Raw genomic sequence first — 21,103 nt, 5'->3', positions numbered from 1 at the left:
TCCACAATATTCCTAAAAATGTGAATAAACAAATTAGGCAGAAAAAATTAAAGTGATGACAAAGTGACAGTCCATCAAATGTACATTGCTTAATATGAAATAATAACAGTAATAAACAAAAGTCCATGTGCATAAAAATGAATATAAATCACCAGTGTGATAAATAAACATCCATGTATACTATGATTCCTGCTGTATATAGACAAGAGTGCTTGATCCACCACCATAGGTAAACAATGGTCGCTTACCAGAAACTCATGATCCCCCACTACAGAGGATCAGAGAAAGCTGTTTAGAAAGATGATAATCCGGATCACAACCAATGAACCAGGAGCCTTGGAGTATGATGGTACAACAAAGACCTTGATGCCGTAATGAAGATATTCAAGCTGGCAGGTAATGGGACACCAACCCGCAGTAGAGTGGATATACCATGAAAAATAAAAAGGCTCCAATAGTGTAAAACCATTAACCTTTATTAAAATATGTAAACAAAAAAGGATGCACTCACATGCTGGTAGTATAAAGTAAGCGCCTGAAAATGTCTGGAGCGGCGGCCGGAAGCTCACAGACAACCCGTCCTACTGGTAACCGCAGCAGCGATGAGAGGTGACGCAAATGCATCGCTCCGCCCTACGCGGCATTTCGTAATAGAGTTACGTCGTCCAGGGGCCATATCTCTGAGTCACCTAGTCTGGGTAAATGATTAGATAACTAGCTCATGTTAATTAGGTTTCTGGTTACAGTTTGTATTGTCATCCTGATGTATATATTTGTGTGAGATCGCAAATAAAGCAGGCTATTCCTGATGTACTCCAAGACAGGTGTTGTCTGGTTTTTGGGGGTTACTATAGCCAGATCCATTGGTCTCCTGTTCCAGGACTTAGGAAGCGATATACTGACGGAGCAGTCAAGCAGAGTGTGGGACGTTCCGTTACATTGGTGGCAGCAGTGGGACGCTTCCTGCAGTCTGGGACATCCAAACCTCCATATGCAAGTTCTAAATCAAAAAAATACATTCAAACCTCCACCTTGGTCCAAGGTCCGGATAGCAGGAGAGGTACAGATACCAGCCACCATGGAAGAGGAATTCGGAAGGAGGTTGAGAGAGATGCAGATACAGCACAGAGGACCAGTATCAGAGCAGATCCTGCTGAGATGGTATGATTCTATGCACTGTGAACTCTGGAAGGAAATGCTAGCTTGTCAGCAGCGACACCAGGGAAAAATTCTCCCCTCCATCCAGGAAAGTTACTGATCACAGTATGAATTGTGGGTGCTGTTTTTGGGAGAAAAAACGCACAAGGAGCAGACAGCTGAGTTAAGCAAGCTGGTCTGGGCAGAAATTCAGCTGGATGAGAGCTACAGAGCCTTTCAGTGGCATGTATCCCAAGCATGTCCCTGAATAGCAGATGATAGCCCAATGGAAGGCTTTGGCTATGGCGGCCTGGGACTGTTGTACATGAAGCTGACAGGGGACCCTAACTTTAGGAGTGATTTGGAGTGGTGGTTGGACGAAATCATGGATTTCAGAGAAGAGCTACTGAATGTCTCGGAAGTGCACTGGGCTCTGGAAGATATAGAGTTTCTGGCCATTCGGGAATGGGAGCTGGAGATCGCCTACAGACAGCTGCTAGACTCTGACCAGTGCCAGGGATGGGTTCCCTTTGCCTGGGACTATCAGGAAATACCAGCAGACAGCTCTGAAATCCTGGCTGAAGAGTCGGCAAGGTGGCATAGTAACAGTGTGCTTTGCCAACCTGCCCCCGCACAAATGGATGCAGAGGTCCTATGGCAGATGCAGCAAGTGCTGACTGACCTTGACGAACCTGTTTCTGCACAAGACAAGGTTGGGTGGAGGAATGTGCTTGTCCAGCAGCATGCTAGAAAATCAGCAGTGGAAAATCTGGAGATTGCCATCCCCAAAGATGAAGTTCTGACAACAGGGCAGAGCTCTGCTAACCTGCCCAGCACTGATAGCATCTTCTGGGTTCCACAGACAGGAGATGATGAACCTCTATCCCCAGACACCAGTTGCAGAGACAGGGGATTTGATAGACCTTTCTGCTGAAAAAGAACAACCTGGTGAGCATCCAGAAGAAGAACTGGCATCAGGGCCATACTTCACTGAGCTCTGCCCAGCACCAACAGCAGTATCTGTGGAGTTACAAGGAACTTCCCCAACTGAATCGCTGGCCACCGGATAGAGGGTCCAAGACCTCTGCCCCACATCTTTGGCAGTTCTGGAGGCTCAGGGTGAGAAGGTGGCAGTCACTTCCCAGCAGCAGATCAGGATACTGGGGGAGAAGGGAGAGGAGGTGTTCATCGTCCCTCCCCAACAGTCAGCCAGGGTGGAGGAAGCAGTCTTTCCTCCCCAGCAAAGATCTGTTCACCTGGGAGATAGTACCACAGACATGTCATCTCAGCAGCCAGATGAGGGAACGGAAAAGGAAGCAGCCGGCTCACCTCCCCAATGGCAGCTACACAGTTTGAGAGTGGAGGAAGCCAGCCTCCTGCCCCAACGGTTAGCCAGAGCGGAGGTTGTGGAGTCCCCAGCAGAAGTGCTGGCAACAGGGCAGAGTGCTACCCACCTCTGCCCAGCACTGGCAACAACTGTGGAGTTCCAGGGAGCCGGGGCAGTCAGCCCCTCTCTCCAGCCACAAGCTGATGTAGTAAAGCGTCTACTACCAGCTGAATCACTGGCAATGGGGCAGAGCGCCGCTGGCCTCTGCCTAGCACCTACAGTCTGTCTACAGCTTCAGGAAGTTAAAGTTGTTAAAAACCACCCAGCTGAAGTGCTGGCAGCTGGACAGAGAGTCAATTACCTCTGCCCCACACCTACTGATGTCAACTATTCCTTGCAGCCAAAAATGGAGATCATGCAGACTGACTATGTGAGTTCACTCTGTCCGACTAATGCATGTCCAGACCAGGTGGTCTGGGACCTTGTTAGTCGATCTTTGATAGGGGAGAAATGTGAAAGACTCACTCGGGACAGAGGCTTTTGGAGGGGACTGAATGCTAGCTTCTTGCCTACCGACTATGGGCCCTGGCATTTGAGGGAGCTACAAAAATTTAGAAAGATATTCTGTTATGTAATGCAAAAGGACATTATTAAGGAGGCCGTGATGGTCTCTGCCAGCTTGAGACTCAGCGGACAGATGTCAGTGAAAGGAATGCTGACTAATGAGATCTGGAAAGCCTGGGTCTTTCACCCAATAGTTTATTGTGCTCATTAACACACCTTTGTCTCCTAGCAAACTATTGGGGGATGTGTTTATACCTATGTGTATTGTAAGTTGTAAGTGAGGAGATGGCAAGTCTACCCTGAAAGGTCATATCTTTGAGTCACCTAGTCTGGGTAAATGATTAGATAACTAGCTCATGTTAATTTATGTTTCTGGTTACAGGTGTATTGTTAGAGTAATATGAGCAGGAGGGGGGAACCTCCTCTTCAACTGTATATAAAACTGTATTCTTGTTCCAATAAACAGTCCATGTTCAGCAACCAAACGAGTATTGTCTTGTTTTGTTGGTTGTTAGCAGTGGTTGGAATATCTGATATCTATATTCAGACTGGGAGGAAGCGGTATAGGATGAAAGCACTCAAGCGGAGTGTGGGACATTTCGTTACAGCTTGCATGGCAGAGGATGGTGAATGGAACTCGTAAGTGGAGAGAAAAAAAATATTAAATGACTTGCATGGCAGAGGATGCTGAATGGAATGGAATGAAGAGAAAAAAAAATATTAATGGCTTGCATGGCAGAGGATGGTGAATGGAACTCATAAGTAGAGAAAATAAAACATCAATGGCTTGCATGGCAGAGGGTGGTAAATGGAACTCGTAAGTGGAGAGAAAAAACCCATCAATGGCTTGCATGGCAGAGGATGGTGAATGGAACTCAAAAAAGGAGAGAAAACCCCCATCTATGGCTTGCATTGCAGAGACGCCTCCACCATGCAAGCCATAGGTGCGTTTTATTCTGTCTGCTTACAGATGAAAGAAACAAAAAACTTTACAAATATTTATTTTTTGTAAATTACTTTTTATGTAACAGTTGTTGAGATATACCCAATTCTCTGAATGGATCCAACAACATAACTCTACTCCTATTGTCACATGGAACGCATTTCACAGACAAATATTTCAATCTTACATTCCAGTTTCAAATAAAAAAATTAACATATGGAAAGTATGAGCACATCCCAAAATTGAAATGCAAAATTAAAACTGATTCCTGCGCCTAATCTAGGGCATCTAATTGTTAAAGGGTTTAGTATGGACAATGACGCAGCTGTTCTGTCCTAGACAAGACTCGCCATCCGTAGGATGATCCTTTGGGTAGTTACGCCTTTTTCCGGCAGGTTCTTCTGGTTTTTGTTGTAAGCTCTTTCTCGATTTTGAAAAGTCTAGAAGTTCTTCGGGATTACAGTAGCTTACCGGTGTTTTGTTATCTCCCTTTTTTAAGTAGACACAACTTGGGAATAAAAAAAAAAGATATTTCAAATAACGCACGCACAAACTCTCCCGCTGTCACAAGCTGATTTGGGGTCGCGGTCCTATCTGCTGGTCCATGTTGGGATGGACGCTCTAGTCCGCGCTGGTGTTCTTCTTCCCTTGCCAGTTCCTCTCTCTCTCCTCGAGTTCACCTTGGGTGAAGGAAGCCGGTCCCCAGTTTGTGATGAACACGGGATTTTTAGAACCTGAAAAGGGGACGGATAGAACTTAAGGAATGCATCACTGTATTTATATAAACAGCAAATCAAAAATTCCCAGATAAAGTAATAAATGGTCAGTGCTCTTAAAGTGTTTGTAAAGGTGTTTTTTTTTTTTTTTTAAAATAACAAACATGTTATACTTACCTTCACTGTGCAGCTCGTTCTGCACAGAGTGGCCCCGAACCTCGTCTTCTGGGGTCCCTCGGCGGCTGTTTCAGCTCCTCCCCGCAAGCATTCACCACCTTAATGCGAGCTCCCTCGCACGGTGGTGAGTGCTTGCGGGCGCGCTCCCGTGATACAGCCGGCGGCTATAGCCGCTCGCTGTATCACTCGGCCCCGCCCCCCGGCGCGCCGCGTCATCGGATGTGATTGACAGCAGCGCGAGCCAATGGCTGCGCTGCTTTCAATCCATCCACTGCAGCCAATCAGCGGCCAGGGTGAGCGGAGGAACAGATGTCGGGAACGCGAAGCTGACTTTCGAGGCGTCAGGTAAGTAAAACGGGGGGGCTGGGGGCGGCGGTTCTGTCAGAAGTTTTTTCACCTTAATGCATAGAATGCATTAAGGTGAAAAAATTTTTACCTTTACAACCCCTTTAAATCTGGAATTTCAGTGTTTGGTGGATACTAGAGAATAAAACCCCCAACAATTGAATAGTTCAGTGTCCTCTGTACAACACTGCAGAATATGTCAGAGCTATATAAATGCATAATAATAATAATAATAATAATAATAATAGTGTGTGACTGTGGGGGAGGGGACATTATAGTGTAAATTTTTGTTTATTGAAAATCTTACAAACATAAAAAAAACATAAACATATTTACAGATATACTAAATAAATAATATATAAACAAAAATAGCTTACATCAGCATAGCAAAAACATAAAGAAAAACGAAATATACCAACCTGAACAAAGCAATAACCTCCACCTAAACACCTCAGGCTAAGAAACCATTACACATTTAACCCATGCATGCAGCCTCTTTCCAAAAATACAATCTTATCTAAAAATCTAGGGGACGTGAAAGGACAGAAAGAAAGCCGCACACCCAGACACTGACAGAAAGTAGCTACGGAGACCTGACATTCCTCCACGCCTTTGTCCAGGCCCCCAGCTACCACCTGTCCTTCTCAAGACTCCGAATCTTCCCAACCTCACGCAGAATGTCATGCACCACCACCTTGACAGGAAGGGTTTTTTTTCCGAATGGAGACCTGACACCGTGCATTTCATGAGATGAAACGGACTACTAAGCCAACTAGAAAAAAGTGTCTCAAAATCAAAATCCGATGTGTCTCAAAGGCCCCGTACGACCACTCCGCATAACTCAAGCGGGAAAGGAAAGGGATACCCAGAGCCCCAGGCACCCGCTTGTAGACTTCTATATTGAAGGTGCACTGAAGCAAGAAATGGTCCATTGTCTCCTCCACCCCACCACATTCCACCCTTGGACAACCACGGTTCTCCGCAGAGTGATGCTTCAGGTAGCCCTTTACATAGAGTCTGCCATGAAACGAGCGCAGGCCAAGTCCCGAAACTTAAAAGGGATTCTCTCTAGATTGAGCAAACGTAGACCCTCCCTCATAACAGGGCCTGGGCAATCCCTCAAGGCCAGTGGCTCTCTAAAGGCAAAATCAACAACCCTCCTCTCCAGGTCCTTCCTAGGAAGAGATTTAATTTCCTCCGCCATCACTCGCCAGGGCCGAATTATTTTCAGGCACGGGGAAACATAAGCCAGGAGCTCACAATGTCAGACCCTCCAGCTTTTCACTGGCCCACCATTCTCCCAGCTTCGCAGAAAAGGCCTAAACCAGGACTGAAAAATGTCAACCCACCCTGGCAGTTCCTCTGCTGAGGAGGAGGTATTGGCACAACTATTCACGCTAGTCCAGCACCCTCCACTGCCTTCACTGCACTAGGAGAAACAATAGGTGCAGACACAGACTTGACAACCACACTTTCTTACACTGACTGGGAGACCACAGACTGGGGAAGCACTGACACCACAGACAGCCTCACAGACACAGATTCTGATGGGACAGAGACACTAGGATCCCCTGGTACAACCTCTGCCAACTCAGACTCTTTTCTATCCAGACGGAAGAATTCCTCCACTAACTCAGGCTTATTGTGAAAATCCTCAGGGCACTGGCTTTAAGGGTGACCGACCTTATCACACAAGTTACATTTAATGATGTTACAGTCTCTTGCCAGGTGCCCCAGTTCTTGAAGAGCATAAATATGCTCTGCCTTAAATCCCATGGCTAGGATCTTATCCACAACCACCCTCCTGATAGGTGGAATACCTCCTCCTTCGGTGAAAGTTGCACAACTGGCTCCCTTCCACCAGCAGCAGCATGATTTTGTCCCGACACAGCCTTAGCATAGTTCATAACTGGGACAGATGACACATTTACTGGCTGCATAGGAATATTACCTGGCTGCATAGGAATCTCTGAAATCTGGTTTGGCAATTCACCCACCACTCGATCCTCCCTCCTCCCCTCCAGCACAACAGTCCCACTCACCATAGTCCCAGAAGTACCACAATTACCAGTAGTCCAGTTATTAGGTACACCAGCTGTTTTAGCGCCTATGCAACATTCTTGTTCTACGATTTTAGCGTCCATGTGGGACTCCTGCTCCTTTTTCTCACAGACAACAAGAACTTCTTTGTCAGGATTGACACCATCTCCTCCTGCCTTCCTTGCCGACTGCAAGGATCCATTGACAGATGCAGTCTCTTTGTCTGTAGCAGCAATCACAGGAATGGCATCCATACATGGAGAGATATTCTCAACAAGCATTCCTTCATTTTCCTGAACTGAAACAGCCTGTCCTCCATTTGCAGACACTGTAGCACTGCCGCCATCTTGATCAGACTTGATCCACAGCTTTCTCCCTTACAGACTGAGGGACGCCATCCTCCTCCTCATCTGATGAGTCGGTGCCATTCAAGGGAGATTCTATTTCCATAATGGCCTGCAGCAATCCGCCATTTTCCTCAACCTCCTCCTGACATGACCCAGGCTGCTGGCGAGGGAGGGGGGCAGATACTGACTCAGGTGCAACAGATCCTGAGACAGGGGTAGTACTGAGGCCACCATGTGAAACCACTTCCTTATCCATACTGTCGCAGTTGCTCTGGCATCCACCCTCTGGCTGGTACTGGCACAGGCACTCTCCTTCATCTGTTGGAATCTCTCCTCATTCTCATATTTTTCTCTAAATACACAGCTGCTTTCCTTCAGAGAAGCATCCAGCTTCTTCAATGCCTCCTCCAGAGACTTAAGCTTAGAGTTTTCCCTCCTACTGCTCCCAGACTTACTGTACAGAGATTTCTTTTTCCTGAAATCCGCTTTTAGGACAGCAAGTTACTGTTCCTCTTTGGTAATACGGCAAAGTCTATTCACCACTTTATCCTGGATTGCTGATAAGGACTGCCCTTTCATGGGGACAGGCTCAGGATCCATTGCAGCTTGAGCACATGGTGTAGGCCTCAGTGCCTCTGGAGAGCCTCCACCTTCATCTCCCCCCACCCACTGCATGGTGGTTGGGGGAGAAGCCTGCAGGACAGGCCCAGGCTTGCTGTTTCCTCCAACTGAGAGCAAAGCAGAGTGAGCCAACAGCACCTTGCAAAACATCACAACCTGGTGGAGAAGCTCCTCTGGTACAGAGACGGTGTGACTGGCTTAGTGTTCTCTGTACAGCGCTGCGGTACATGTCAGAGGTATTTAAATGTATAATAATAGTAGCGTGTGGCTATGGTGGGGATATTAGAGTGTAAGCTCCTCTGGTACAGAGACTGATGTGACTGGCTCAATGTTCTCTGTACAGCACTGCAGTATATGTCAGAGCTATATAAATGTATAATAATAGCGTGTGACAGCGGTGGAGGGGATATTAGAGTGTAAGAGACTAACATGGCTCTAAATACTATGAAAATGTATTTTTCTATATAAATTAATAAAATAAATGTCTTTTTCCTGCCACATTGTAGCACAGCAGTTATTCCACACCTGGCTGTATTTGTCGGATTAGGCCTTCATGTTGCGCCACTTTATTCTTCCAGCTCCTCGTCTTACTCGTTGCAACTTCTAGATTATCTTTAATGTGCTGTAATGGAATAAAAGCAATGTGAAATTTAGTTTTAAATTGGCATTATACATTCCAAAAAAAATGTATTTATACAAGAAAACAGCTGAAACCTCTGCCAGATCTTATTGGTGAACTTGGCTGCATGGGGGCAGTTTACCCTCATTTCCCATATGGCTATTGGGACAGGAAGTGAAGGGAAAGGTCCCAAAAGGTAACAGACAGTAGTAAAACCTGGCAGAGGCTCTTACCCTTTCCTACTGTACATGAACGATTTGGCTTAACCTCTACTTTATTGTGGGGCAACCTTAAACATGAGTCATCAGAAAACACAAATATAAGCCCTGAACCCTGTCAACAAGTTTAGGGATAGCGTGTGATCCAGCATGGAATCTTGAATGGATCTTGAATTGCCCCAGGTTGACAAGTCCTCATCTACAATGGATTGCTCCCAGTCACCTGGTATTGCTCCAGGGCCTCTATTCGCTCCTTCTCCAGCTGCTCCAGCTGCTGCATAGCCTCCTGTAGCGCTATGTCTTTCATCTCCCGGATGGTCTCTAGTTCCCTCTTCTCAGCTTCTGTCATCTTGATAGCGATCTCCTGCTCGTGGTGGAGTTTCTCCAGCATGGCTCGCTTGGCTGCTTCCTGTTCCAGGAGTCTTGAAATGAGACAGGTACAAAGTCAACTAGGACATGAAAATACTCAGGTCTGTTTAGCCTGACTTTGCAGTTTGTCATCCAGAAGTAGACATACACCCCCCCATACATACACATGCCCCCCCCATCTTAATTTTGTCTCTCACCCCATTCATGTATATACCCTCCCATTCTAACTTTTTCTATAATGAGCATTCAGGCCAAACCTTATGGATGCAAGCCTCGGCTTTCTTATGCCAACTTGACCAGAATTTGATAAAAAGTCACGTTAAAGCAGGCCCAAATTCTTAAAGTATACTGAAGGACATTATGTATGTAGGCAATAATGAGTCAATTAAATCAATAACGTTCCTTCAGTATTGCAGCAGCGCTGTGTGCCCCAAATAAATAGGGTCCTTTTTTCAATCAAGTTCATAAAGTGCAAAGAGGGGAAACAGATAATAGGAATCCCAATTGTCGTATTCTGTGAGGGCAGTTGATCCGTTCACCAAGCGATACACCACGTGCTGGGACCCCCAATGAAAAACTCACTCACCAGAAATTCAACCAATATGAGCCTTGATTAGTATTAGTTGGTCTGCACCACTTTCCAAACGACCACCAGATGTCAGTCTAACTCTCGGTAGCTCCAATGAAATATGTGGGAGAAATAGAATGTCCGCAAGGTGTGATACCGCTAAACACTTTTATTAAAACATCCAAACATCTCCCTTTAAAAACATGCGTACCAGATAATCTATAAATAAGAGCAAAGAAAACAAAGTGCACTGTGCCTGTTGCGTCCTTCAATCTGACAGGGATGACAGAAGCACTCACTGTGTGTAACTACAGCTGTACGCTTCCTGATTCCTCGGTCGATGGAGCGCATGCGGCACTTCCGGTGCGTCACGCCCCTGACGTTTCGTCCCTTCCCGGACTTCTTCTGAGGGCGTGACACACCAGATAGGAAGCCGGTATTTATGTGTGTGATAGGCGCAGCTACCAATCAGCAGAGACACAGGTCCGGGGAAGGTCTTAGGTTCCCGCCCCAATGCTAAATACTGTCAGCAGTGGAAGAATCAGCCAACTCCGGACCGTCCCTCCTATAGATTGCACTGAGCGCATCAATACCGTTTTTTTGGTGGAAGGTGACCCATTCATATGAAACAAGTGCCTACAATGCTCAGAGTTACTCGGTGTGTGAGCTGCGAATGTTACTCCGCAGCGCAGCTACCGAAAAACAAATGGGAGCACTATAGGTATTCTTTATGATTACCATAAATATATTCTCTCTTATATAGTCCAATATTCCGCAATAAAGAACTTGCAGAGCACTTATTCATCATACCAAACCCTTTTTCATTATTATAATGACATAATGACCAATGAGTAAAATGCATAGAGATTTTTAGATATACAGAAACATATCAAACCAAAATGCTGAATTATAGCTTAAGCCAGATAAAAGGTAAACTTCATAATACTAACTGAAGATTAAAATGAAAATAATGGTATATCTAAATTACATACAATAGATTGTACTTAGTAAATACATTTAAAATGGCCGTACTGGAAAAATGGCCAAAAAGGATTAAAAATGATCACTGTAAATAAGATGATCAGTACTATTAAAAACCAATATAGAGTCCATTATAAAATGAAATTGGAAAATGTTAGAGAGTGTTAAAATGCATATATTAAATAACACGAAAATTACATACCCAGGGTGTACCTAAGTGTCACTGATGAAGCAATTAATGTCGAGTTCTACATTGAGGTCCTTGGGCGAAATCACATCCACAGAGTAAATCCACTGAGTTTCGCGTTTGGATAACTCCCGGATGCGATTTATGCCTCTCCAATAGGGTTGGAGGTGTTCAACCCCCCAAAATTCTAATCCTGTCGTATCCCTATTATGTTTTAATTTGAAATGCAGTGAGACGTTGTGATCCTTATAGCCTATTTTAATGTTGTGTATATGTTCAGCTATTCTCACCCGCAATAATCTTTTGGTGCAGCCTATATAGATTAGACCGCATGGACGTTTTAATGCGTACACTACAAAGGTACTGTTGCATGTAATAAACTGTTTAATTTCAAAACTGCGATTATTCTGTCTCTGCCAGAATGGGCCAGTATTTGGACCGGTTCTTGCAAAAAAGTGTTATTAAAACTCGCTCATACATAAGGGACACTAAGAATTTTCTAAATTGTTTGCAAAATGTGAGTTTGACAGGAAGAGAGCAGGCAATTTTGGTTACAGCTGATGTTTCCTCTCTTTACTCCATTATACAGCATGATGATGCCTTATTTATTTATTTCAGGTACTTATATAGCGCGGTCAATTTACACAGCGCTTTTACATATACATTATACATTCACATCTGTCCCTACACCCTCAAGGAGCTTACACTCTAAGGTCCCTAACTCACATTCATACATACTAGGGACAATTTAGACAGGATCCAATTAACCTACCAGCATGTCTTTGGAGTGTGGGAGGAAACCGGAATACCCGGAGGAAACCCACGCAGACACAGGGAGAACATGCAAACTCCAGGCAGGTAGTGTCGTGGTCGGGAATCGAACCAGTGACCCTTTTTACGGCTGGGCGAGAGTGCTACCCACTACACCACTGTGCCGCCCTACTCAATTGGGCCCTTAGCCAAAGAGAAGATCTCCCCCACAACCAAAAGATTTTTCTGAGGAATGCCCTGGATTTCTGCCTTAGTCATAATTATTTTTGGTATGACGGTGCATTCTACTCACAACAAAGAGGCGTTGCGATGTCCATTTTAGAGTCCATTTTATAATGGACTCTATATTGGTTTTTAATAGTATAGATCATCTTATTTACAGTGATCATTTTTAATCCTTTTTGGCCATTTTTCCAGTACGGCCATTTTAAATGTATTTACTAAGTACAATCTATTGTATGTGATTTAGATATACCATTATTTTCGTTTTAATCTTCAGTTAGTATTATGAAGTTTACCTTTTATCTGGCTTAAGCTATAATTCAGCATTTTGGTTTGATATGTTTCTGTATATCTAAAAATCTCTATGCATTTTACTCATTGGTCATTATGTCATTATAATGAAAGAGGGTTTGGTATGATGAATAAGTGCTCTGCAAGTTCTTTATTGCGGAATATTGCACTATATAAGAGAGAATATATTTATGGCAATCATAAAGAATACCTATAGTGCTCCCATTTGTTTTTCGGTAGCTGCGCTGCGGAGTAACATTCGCAGCTCACACACTGAGTAACTCTGAGCATTGTAGGCACTTGTTTCATATGAATGGGTCACCTTCCACAAAAAAAACGGTATTGATGCGCTCAGTGCAATCTATAGGAGGGACGGTCCGGAGTTGGCTGATTCTTCCACTGCTGACAGTATTTAGCATTGGGGCGGGAACCTAAGACCTTCCCCGGACCTGTGTCTCTGCTGATTGGTAGCTGCGCCTATCACACACATAAATACCGGCTTCCTATCTGGTGTGTCACGCCCTCAGAAGAAGTCCGGGAAGGGACGAAACGTCAGGGGCGTGACGCACCGGAAGTGACGCATGCGCTCCATCGACCGAGGAATCAGGAAGCGTACAGCTGTAGTTACACACAGTGAGCGCTCCTGTCATCCCTGTCAGATTGAAAGACGCAACAGGCACAGTGCACTTTGTTTTCTTTGCTCTTATTTATAGATTATCTGGTACGCATGTTTTTAAAGGGAGATGTTTGGATGTTTTAATAAAAGTGTTTAGCGGTATCACACCTTGCGGACATTCTATTTCTCCCACATATTTCATTGGAGCTACCGAGAGTTAGACTGACATCTGGTGGTCGTTTGGAAAGTGGTGCAGACCAACTAATACTAATCAAGGCTCATATTGGTTGAATTTCTGGTGAGTGAGATTTTCATTGGGGGTCCCAGCACGTGGTGTATCGCTTGGTGAACGGATCAACTGCCCTCACAGAATACGACAATTGGGATTCCTATCATCTGTTTCCCCTCTTTGCACTTTTTGAATTTGATTGAAAAAAAGACCCTATTTATTTGGGGCACACAGCGCTGCTGCAATACTGAAGGAACGTTATTGATTTAATTGACTCATTATTGCCTACATACATAATACCTATTATTTAAGCAGCTGCTATTCATTTACTTATTTGTTTATTTAGTTATTGATTTATATATATGCTATATATACTGTTGGGTATATCGTTCTAAGCGCGGAGCATTGTTGTTGATAGGGCGGGCACATACAACATTTATTTTGATACTAAAGGACATACTCATCCTATTAGACCCTTTGGTTATCTTTGATACAGTTGGCCACCTGCTGCTTCTCGAAAAACTCCTCTTCTCTGACCTCAAAAACTCTGTTCTTTCCTGCTTCTCCTCCTGCCTAACTAAGAAGCTCTGCCCTCTCTTTCTACATATCTTCCCTTGGTCAGTTGATAGCCTGTCATGGCTTCTAATACCATCTCTATGCTGACAACACCCAAACCTATCTCTCTACTCAGCTCACAACCTACAACTCTACCACCCCCTCTCCTCTTCTTGTTCCCTTGTCCCCCAGGTTCTGTCCTTAGACCATTTTTTTCTCTATCTACACTTTTAGGTGATCCCTAAAAACCTTTCTAACCTTTTTCTCTTGTAACTCTACTACCTTCCATCATGCTTGAGGTGATTGTAGCCATATCAGTGCTCTTGCAAGGCCTAAATTCTTAAATTAAATCAAAGGCCATACTCATGCTATTAGATCTTTTTGCTATCTTTGATATGGTCGGCCACCTGCTCCACTTCGAAAAAAAATCCACTTCTTTGACCTCAAAATCTCAGTTTTTTCCTGGTTCTCCTCCAGCCTATCTAAGCATTCATTCGTTGTCACCTTCAACTTTATCCCCTCCTCTCCTCAAACTCTTTCTGTGAGGTTCACTCAAGGCTCTGCCTTCGGACACCTTCTATTCTCTGTCTACACTCCCTTGGTCAGTTGATAACCTTTCATGGCTTCCAATACCATCTCTATGCTGACGACACCCAAACCTATCTCTCTACTTCTCAACTCACAACCTTGAACTTTACCTCCACCTTTCCTCTTCCTGTTCCCTTAGAGGTCCCCCAAGTTTTTTCCTGCCACCACTTTTATTCTCTAGCTACACTTTTAGGTGATCCTTGAAAACCCTTCTAACCTTCTTCTCCTGCAACTGTACTACCTTCCATCATACTTAAGGTGATTCTTAAAGTAAACCAAAGGCCATACTCATACTGTTGGACCTTTCTGCCATCTTTGATATAGTTGGCCACCTGCTTATCCTCAAAAACTCCACTCCTTTGACCTCAAAACTCTGTTCTTTCCTGGTTCTCCTCCTACCTATCTAAGAGCTCCTTCAGTGTCACCTATAGTTTTATCCCCTCCTCTCCTCATTCTCTATTTGTGGGGGTCCCCCTTGGCTCTGTCCTCAGACACCTTCTATTCTTTATCTACACCTCCTCCCTTAATAGTCCCTTGGTCAGTTGATCGCTTCCCATAGCTTCCAATACCAATTTCTATGCTGTCGACTACCAAACCTATATTTCTACTCCTCAGCTCACAATCTACAACTCCTCTCCTCTTTTCACAGGGGTCCCCCAGACTCTGTCCTCGGACCACTTCTATTCTCTATCTACACCTCATGCCATGGTCAGTTGATAACCTCCAATTGCTTCCAATACCAACATTATGATCCCTGATGACACCAAAATCTCTCTACTCCTTACATTACCCCTTCAGTCTCCTTAACCCCTCTCTGCCAATTCCCCCACAGAATTCGGCTCACCCAACATATACGATTCAGAACCCTAACAACAACATACAAAGCCACCCACAAACCTCCTGTTCTCTAGCTCCCTTGTCATCTCCTCCTCCATGCTCACTTCCAAGACTTTACATAGTTACATATAGTTACATAGTAGGTGAGGTTGAAAAAAGACACAAGTCCATCAAGTCCAACCTATGTGTGTGATTATGTGTCAGTATTACATTACATATCCCTGTATGTTGCGGTCGTTCAGGTGCTTATCTAATAGTTTCTTGAAGCTATCAATGCTCCCCGCTGAGACCACCGCCTGTGGAAGGGAATTCCACATCCTTACCGCTCTTACAGTAAAGAACCCTCTACGTAGTTTAAGGTTAAACCTCTTTTCTTCTAATTGTAATGAGAGGCCCCGAGGCTTATTAAACTCTCTTCTGCGAAAAAGTTTTATCCCTGTTGTGGGGTCACCAGTAGGGATGAGCCGAACACCCCCCTGTTCGGTTCGCACCAGAACATGCGAACAGGAAAAAAATTCGTTCGAACACGCGAACGCCGTTAAAGTCTATGGGACACGAACATGAATAATCAAAAGTGCTAATTTTAAAGGCTAATATGCAAGTTATTGTCAATAAAAGTGTTTGGGGACCCGGGTCCTCCCCCAGGGGACATGGATCAATGCAAAAAAAAGTTTTAAAAACGGCCGTTTTTTTAGGAGCAGTGATTTTAATAATGCTTAAAGTCAAACAATAAAAGTGTAATATCCCTTTAAATTTCATACCTGGGGGGTGTCTATAGTATGCCTGTAAAGGGGCGCATGTTTCCCGTGTTTAGAACAGTCTGACAGCAAAGTGACATTTTGAAGGAAAAAACACATTTAAAACTACCGCGGCTATTGCATTGCCGACAATACACATAGAAGTTCATTGATAAAAACGGCATGGGAATTCCCCACAGGGCAACCCCGAACCAAAATTAAAAAAAAAAAATGATGTGGGAGTCCCCCTAAACTCCATACAAGGCCCTTCAGGTCTGGTATGGATATTAAGGGGAACCCCGCGCCAAAAAAAAAAAAAAAAAACGGCGTGGGGTCCCCCCAAAAATCCATACCAGACCCTTATCCGAGCACGCAACCTGGCAGGCCGCAGGAAAAGAGGGGGGGACGAGAGTGCGCCCCCCCCCTCCTGAACCGTACCAGGCCACATGCCCTCAACATTGGGAGGGTGCTTTGGGGTAGCCCCCCAAAACACCTTGTCCCCATGTTGATGAAGACAAGGGCCTCATCCCCACAACCCTGGCCGGTGGTTGTGGGGGTCTGTGGGCGGGGGGCTTATCGGAATCTGGAAGCCCCCTTTAACAAGGGGACCCCCAGATCCCGGCCCCCCCCCTGTGTGAAATGGTAAGGGGGTACTTACCCCTACCATTTCACTAAAAAACTGTCAAAAATGTTAAAAATGACAAGAGACAGTTTTTGACAATTCCTTTATTTAAATGCTTCTTCTTTCTTCCTTCATCTTCTTCTTCTTCTGGCTCTTCTGGTTCTTCCTCCGGCGTTCTCGTCCAGCATCTTCTCCGCGGCGTCTTCTATCTTCTTCTCCTCGGGCCGCTCCGCACCCATGGCATGAGGGGAGGCTCCCGCTCTTCTCTTCATCTTCTTCTCTTCTTCATCTTCTTCTTCTTCTTCTTCTTCTTCTTCCTTCTTCTCTTCTTCCTGTCTTCTCCGGGCCGCTCCGCAGCCATGCTGTGGCATGGAGGGAGGCTCCCGCTGTGTGACGGCGTCTCTTCGTCTGACGGTTCTTAAATAACGGGGGGCGGGGCCACCCGGTGACCCCGCCCCCCTCTGACGCACGGTGACATGACGGGACTTCCCTGTGGCATTCCCCGTGAAGTCACAGGGAAGTCCCTCAAGTCACCGTGCGTCAGAGGGGGGCGGGGTCACCGGATGGCCCCGCCCCCCGTTATTTAAGAACCGTCAGACGAAGAGACGCCGTCACACAGCGGGAGCCTCCCTCCATGCCACAGCATGGCTGCAGAGCGGCCCGGAGAAGACAGGAAGAAGAGAAGAAGGAAGAAGAAGAAGATGAAGAAGAAGATGAAGAAGAGAAGAAGATGAAGAGAAGAGCGGGAGCCTCCCCCCTCATGCCATGGGTGCGGAGCGGCCCGAGGAGAAGAAGATAGAAGACGCCGCGGAGAAGATGCTGGACGAGAACGCCGGAGGAAGAACCAGAAGAGCCAGAAGAACCAGAAGAAGAAGAAGATGAAGGAAGAAAGAAGAAGCATTTAAATAAAGGAATTGTCAAAAACTGTCTCTTGTCATTTTTAACATTTTTGACAGTTTTTTAGTGAAATGGTAGGGGTAAGTACCCCCTTACCATTTCACACAGGGGGGGGGCCGGGATCTGGGGGTCCCCTTGTTAAAGGGGGCTTCCAGATTCCGATAAGCCCCCCGCCCACAGACCCCCACAACCACCGGCCAGGGTTGTGGGGATGAGGCCCTTGTCTTCATCAACATGGGGACAAGGTGTTTTGGGGGGCTACCCCAAAGCACCCTCCCAATGTTGAGGGCATGTGGCCTGGTACGGTTCAGGAGGGGGGGGGGGCCGCACTCTCGTCCCCCCCTCTTTTCCTGCGGCCTGCCAGGTTGCGTGCTCGGATAAGGGTCTGGTATGGATTTTTGGGGGGACCCCACGCCGTTTTTTTTTTTTTTTTTTTGGCGCGGGGTTCCCCTTAAAATCCATACCAGACCTGAAGGGTCTGGTATGGAATTTAGGGGGAACCCCACGTCAATTTTTTTTTTAAATTTTGGCTGGGGTTCCCCTTAATATCCATACCAGACCTGAAGGGCCTTGTATGGAATTTAGGGGGACCCCCACATCATTTTTTTTTTTTTTTTATTTTGGTTCGGGGTTGCCCTGTGGGGAATTCCCATGCCGTTTTTATCAATGAACTTCTATGTGTATTGTCGGCAATGCAATAGCCGCGGGTAGTTTTAAATGAGTTTTTTCCTTCCAAATGTCATTTTGCTGTCAGACTGTTCTAAACACAGGAAACATGCGCCCCTTTACAGGCATACTATAGACACCCCCCAGGTACGAAATTTAAAGGGATATTACACTTTTATTGTTTGACTTTAAGCATTAATAAAATCACTGTTCCTGAAAAAACGTCCGTTTTTAAAACTTTTTTTTGCATTGATCCATGTCCCCTGGGGCAGGACCCAGGTCCCCAAACACTTTTTATGACAATAACTTGCATATAAGCCTTTAAAATTAGCACTTTTGATTTCTCCCATAGACTTTTAAAGGGTGTTCCGCGGCATTCGAATTTGCCGCGAACACCCCAAATTGTTCGCTGTTCGGCGAACTTGCGAACAGCCAATGTTCGAGTAGAACATGAGTTCGACTCGAACTCGAAGCTCATCCCTAGTCACCAGTACAGTATTTGTAAATTGAAATCATATCCCCTCTCAAGCGTCTCTTCTCCAGAGAGAATAAGTTCAACGCTCGCAACCTTTCCTCATAACTAAGATCCTCCAGACCCTTTATTAGCTTTGTTGCCCTTCTTTGTACTCGCTCCATTTCCAGTACATCCTTCCTGAGGACTGGTGCCCAGAACTGGACAGCATACTCCAGGTGCAGCCGGACCAGAGTCTTGTAGAGCGGGAGAATTATCGTTTTATCTCTGGAGTTGATCCCCCTTTTAATACATACCAATATTCTGTTTGCCTTATTAGCAGCAGCTTGGCTTTGCATGCCATTGCTGAGCCTATCATCTACTAGGACCCCCAGGTCCTTTTCCATCCTAGATTCCCCCAGAGGTTCTCCCCCCAGTGTATAGATTGCATTCATATTTTTGCCACCCAAATGCATTATTTTACATTTTTCTACATTGAACCTCATTTGCCATGTAGTCGCCCCTCCCATTAATTTGTTCAGGTCTTTTTGCAAGGTTTCCACATCCTGCGGAGAAGTTATTGCCCTGCTTAGCTTAGTATCGTCTGCAAATACAGAGATTGAACTGTTTATCCCATCCTCCAGATCGTTTATAAACAAATTAAATAGGATTGGTCCCAGCACAGAACCCTGGGGGACCCCACTACCCACCCCTGACCATTCTGAGTACTCCCCATTTATCACCACCCTCTGAACTCGCCCTTGTAGCCAGTTTTCAATCCATGTACTCACCCTATGGTCCATGCCAAAGCACCTTATTTTGTACAGTAAACGTTTATGGGGAACTGTGTCAAATGCTTTTGCAAAATCCAGATACACCACGTCTACGGGCCTTCCTTTATCTAGATGGCAACTCACCTCCTCATAGAAGGTTAATAGATTGGTTTGGCAAGAACGATTCTTCATGAATCCATGCTGATTACTGCTAATGATATCGTTCTTATTACTAAAATCTTGTATATAGTCCCTTATCATCCCCTCCAAGATTTTACATACTATTGATGTTAGGCTAACTGGTCTGTAATTCCCAGGGATGTTTTTTGGGCCCTTTTTAAATATTGGTGCTACACTGGCTTTTCTCCAATCAGCTGGTACCATTCCAGTCAATAGACTGTCTGTAAAAATTAGGAACAACGGTCTGGCAATCACCTGACTGAGTTCCCTAAGTACCCTCGGATGCAAGCCATCTGGTCCCGGTGATTTATTAATGTTAAGTTTCTCAAGTCTAATTTTAATTCCGTCCTCTGTTAACCATGGAGGTGCTTCCTGTGTTGTGTCATGAGGTAAACACTGCAGTTTTGGTTACTGAAGCCCCCCGATTCACTCGTGAAAACTGAGGAGAAGAATAAATTCAATACCTTTGCCATCTCCCCATCCTTTGTAACCAGATGTCCTTCCTCATTCTTTATGGGGCCAATATGGTCTGTCCTTCCTTTTTTACTGTTTACATACTTAAAGAATTTCTTGGGATTTTTTGTGCTCTCCTCCGCTATGTGTCTTTCATGTTCTATCTTAGCCGTCCTTATTGCACCCTTACATTTCTTGTTGCATTCTTTATAAAGTCTGAATGCTGAGGATGATCCCTCAACCTTGTATTTTTTGAAGGCCTTCTCCTTTGCTTTTATATGCATTTTTACATTAGAGTTAAGCCATCCAGGATTTTTGTTCGCTCTTTTAAATTTATTACCCAATGGGATACATTGGCTAATGCCCTTATTTAATATGCTCTTAAAGCAAACCCATCTCTCCTCCGTATTCTTTGTTCCTAAGATTTTTTCCCACTTTACTAGAGCCTCTTCCGTTCTCTGGAACACTCTACCCCAATCAGTCCACCTATCTCCTACTCTGTCCACTTTTAGGTGTCCCTTTAAAACCCTCCTAACCTTCTTGTCTTGTAACTGTTCTACCTTCCATCATGCTTGAGGTGATTGCAGCCATATTAGTGCATTTGCAACAAAAACAACTTGCACCATCAGATCTTCAGGACAAGCATTTGGGGTGTTTGGGGAATTCTGGCATGGCATGGTCAGCAGGTATTTTTTTTTTTTTTTTTTTGCAGTTATTGAAATAATACAAAATGCTTTAAAAATGGTATTTAAAGCAAAACAAAGTAGAAAGAAGAAAAAAAGAGACACTTATTGTTGGGGTTTATACAGTACACACTTCAATTATTTTTTTGTGTAGACAGCACCCTCACCTGGCCTGTAAGAGCCGCGCACTCTCCTCTTCAACTCGGGCTTGTTTCTCATCATCTAGCGCCTCCTGCAGTCGATGATACATTTGTTCCAGTTCTCGCACCCTCTTCAAATACTGCTCTAGTTCTGAGGACTTCTGTGCTACCTGTTCTTCCATTTCTTGCCGAATCTGTGGATATACAAATAATAGATAGGTGTTACCTCATTG

General features: G+C 44.9%; 1 protein-coding gene across 1 annotated transcript in view; it reads right to left on the bottom strand.

The window, feature by feature from the left end:
* Positions 1 to 455: 455 nt before the first annotated feature.
* The window catches only part of SWAP70 (switching B cell complex subunit SWAP70), a 131,249-nt gene continuing 110,601 nt past the window's right edge, over positions 456 to 21,103 (bottom strand). Inside the window, exons 9-12 of the mRNA XM_073603990.1 lie at positions 20,898 to 21,064; positions 9,278 to 9,476; positions 8,743 to 8,839; positions 456 to 4,705 (exon numbers count right to left, since the gene is read on the bottom strand). Coding sequence (XP_073460091.1) covers positions 4,593 to 4,705; positions 8,743 to 8,839; positions 9,278 to 9,476; positions 20,898 to 21,064 — 576 coding nt within the window. The 3' untranslated portion in view covers positions 456 to 4,592. The remainder of the gene's footprint in view (positions 4,706 to 8,742; positions 8,840 to 9,277; positions 9,477 to 20,897; positions 21,065 to 21,103) is intronic.

The sequence above is a fragment of the Aquarana catesbeiana genome, linkage group LG11 (assembly GCF_042186555.1).
Source record: "Aquarana catesbeiana isolate 2022-GZ linkage group LG11, ASM4218655v1, whole genome shotgun sequence".
NCBI lineage: Eukaryota > Metazoa > Chordata > Amphibia > Anura > Ranidae > Aquarana > Aquarana catesbeiana.
The sequence above is the reverse complement of the archived record's forward strand: the minus strand, read 5'-3'. Positions and strand labels throughout refer to the sequence as shown.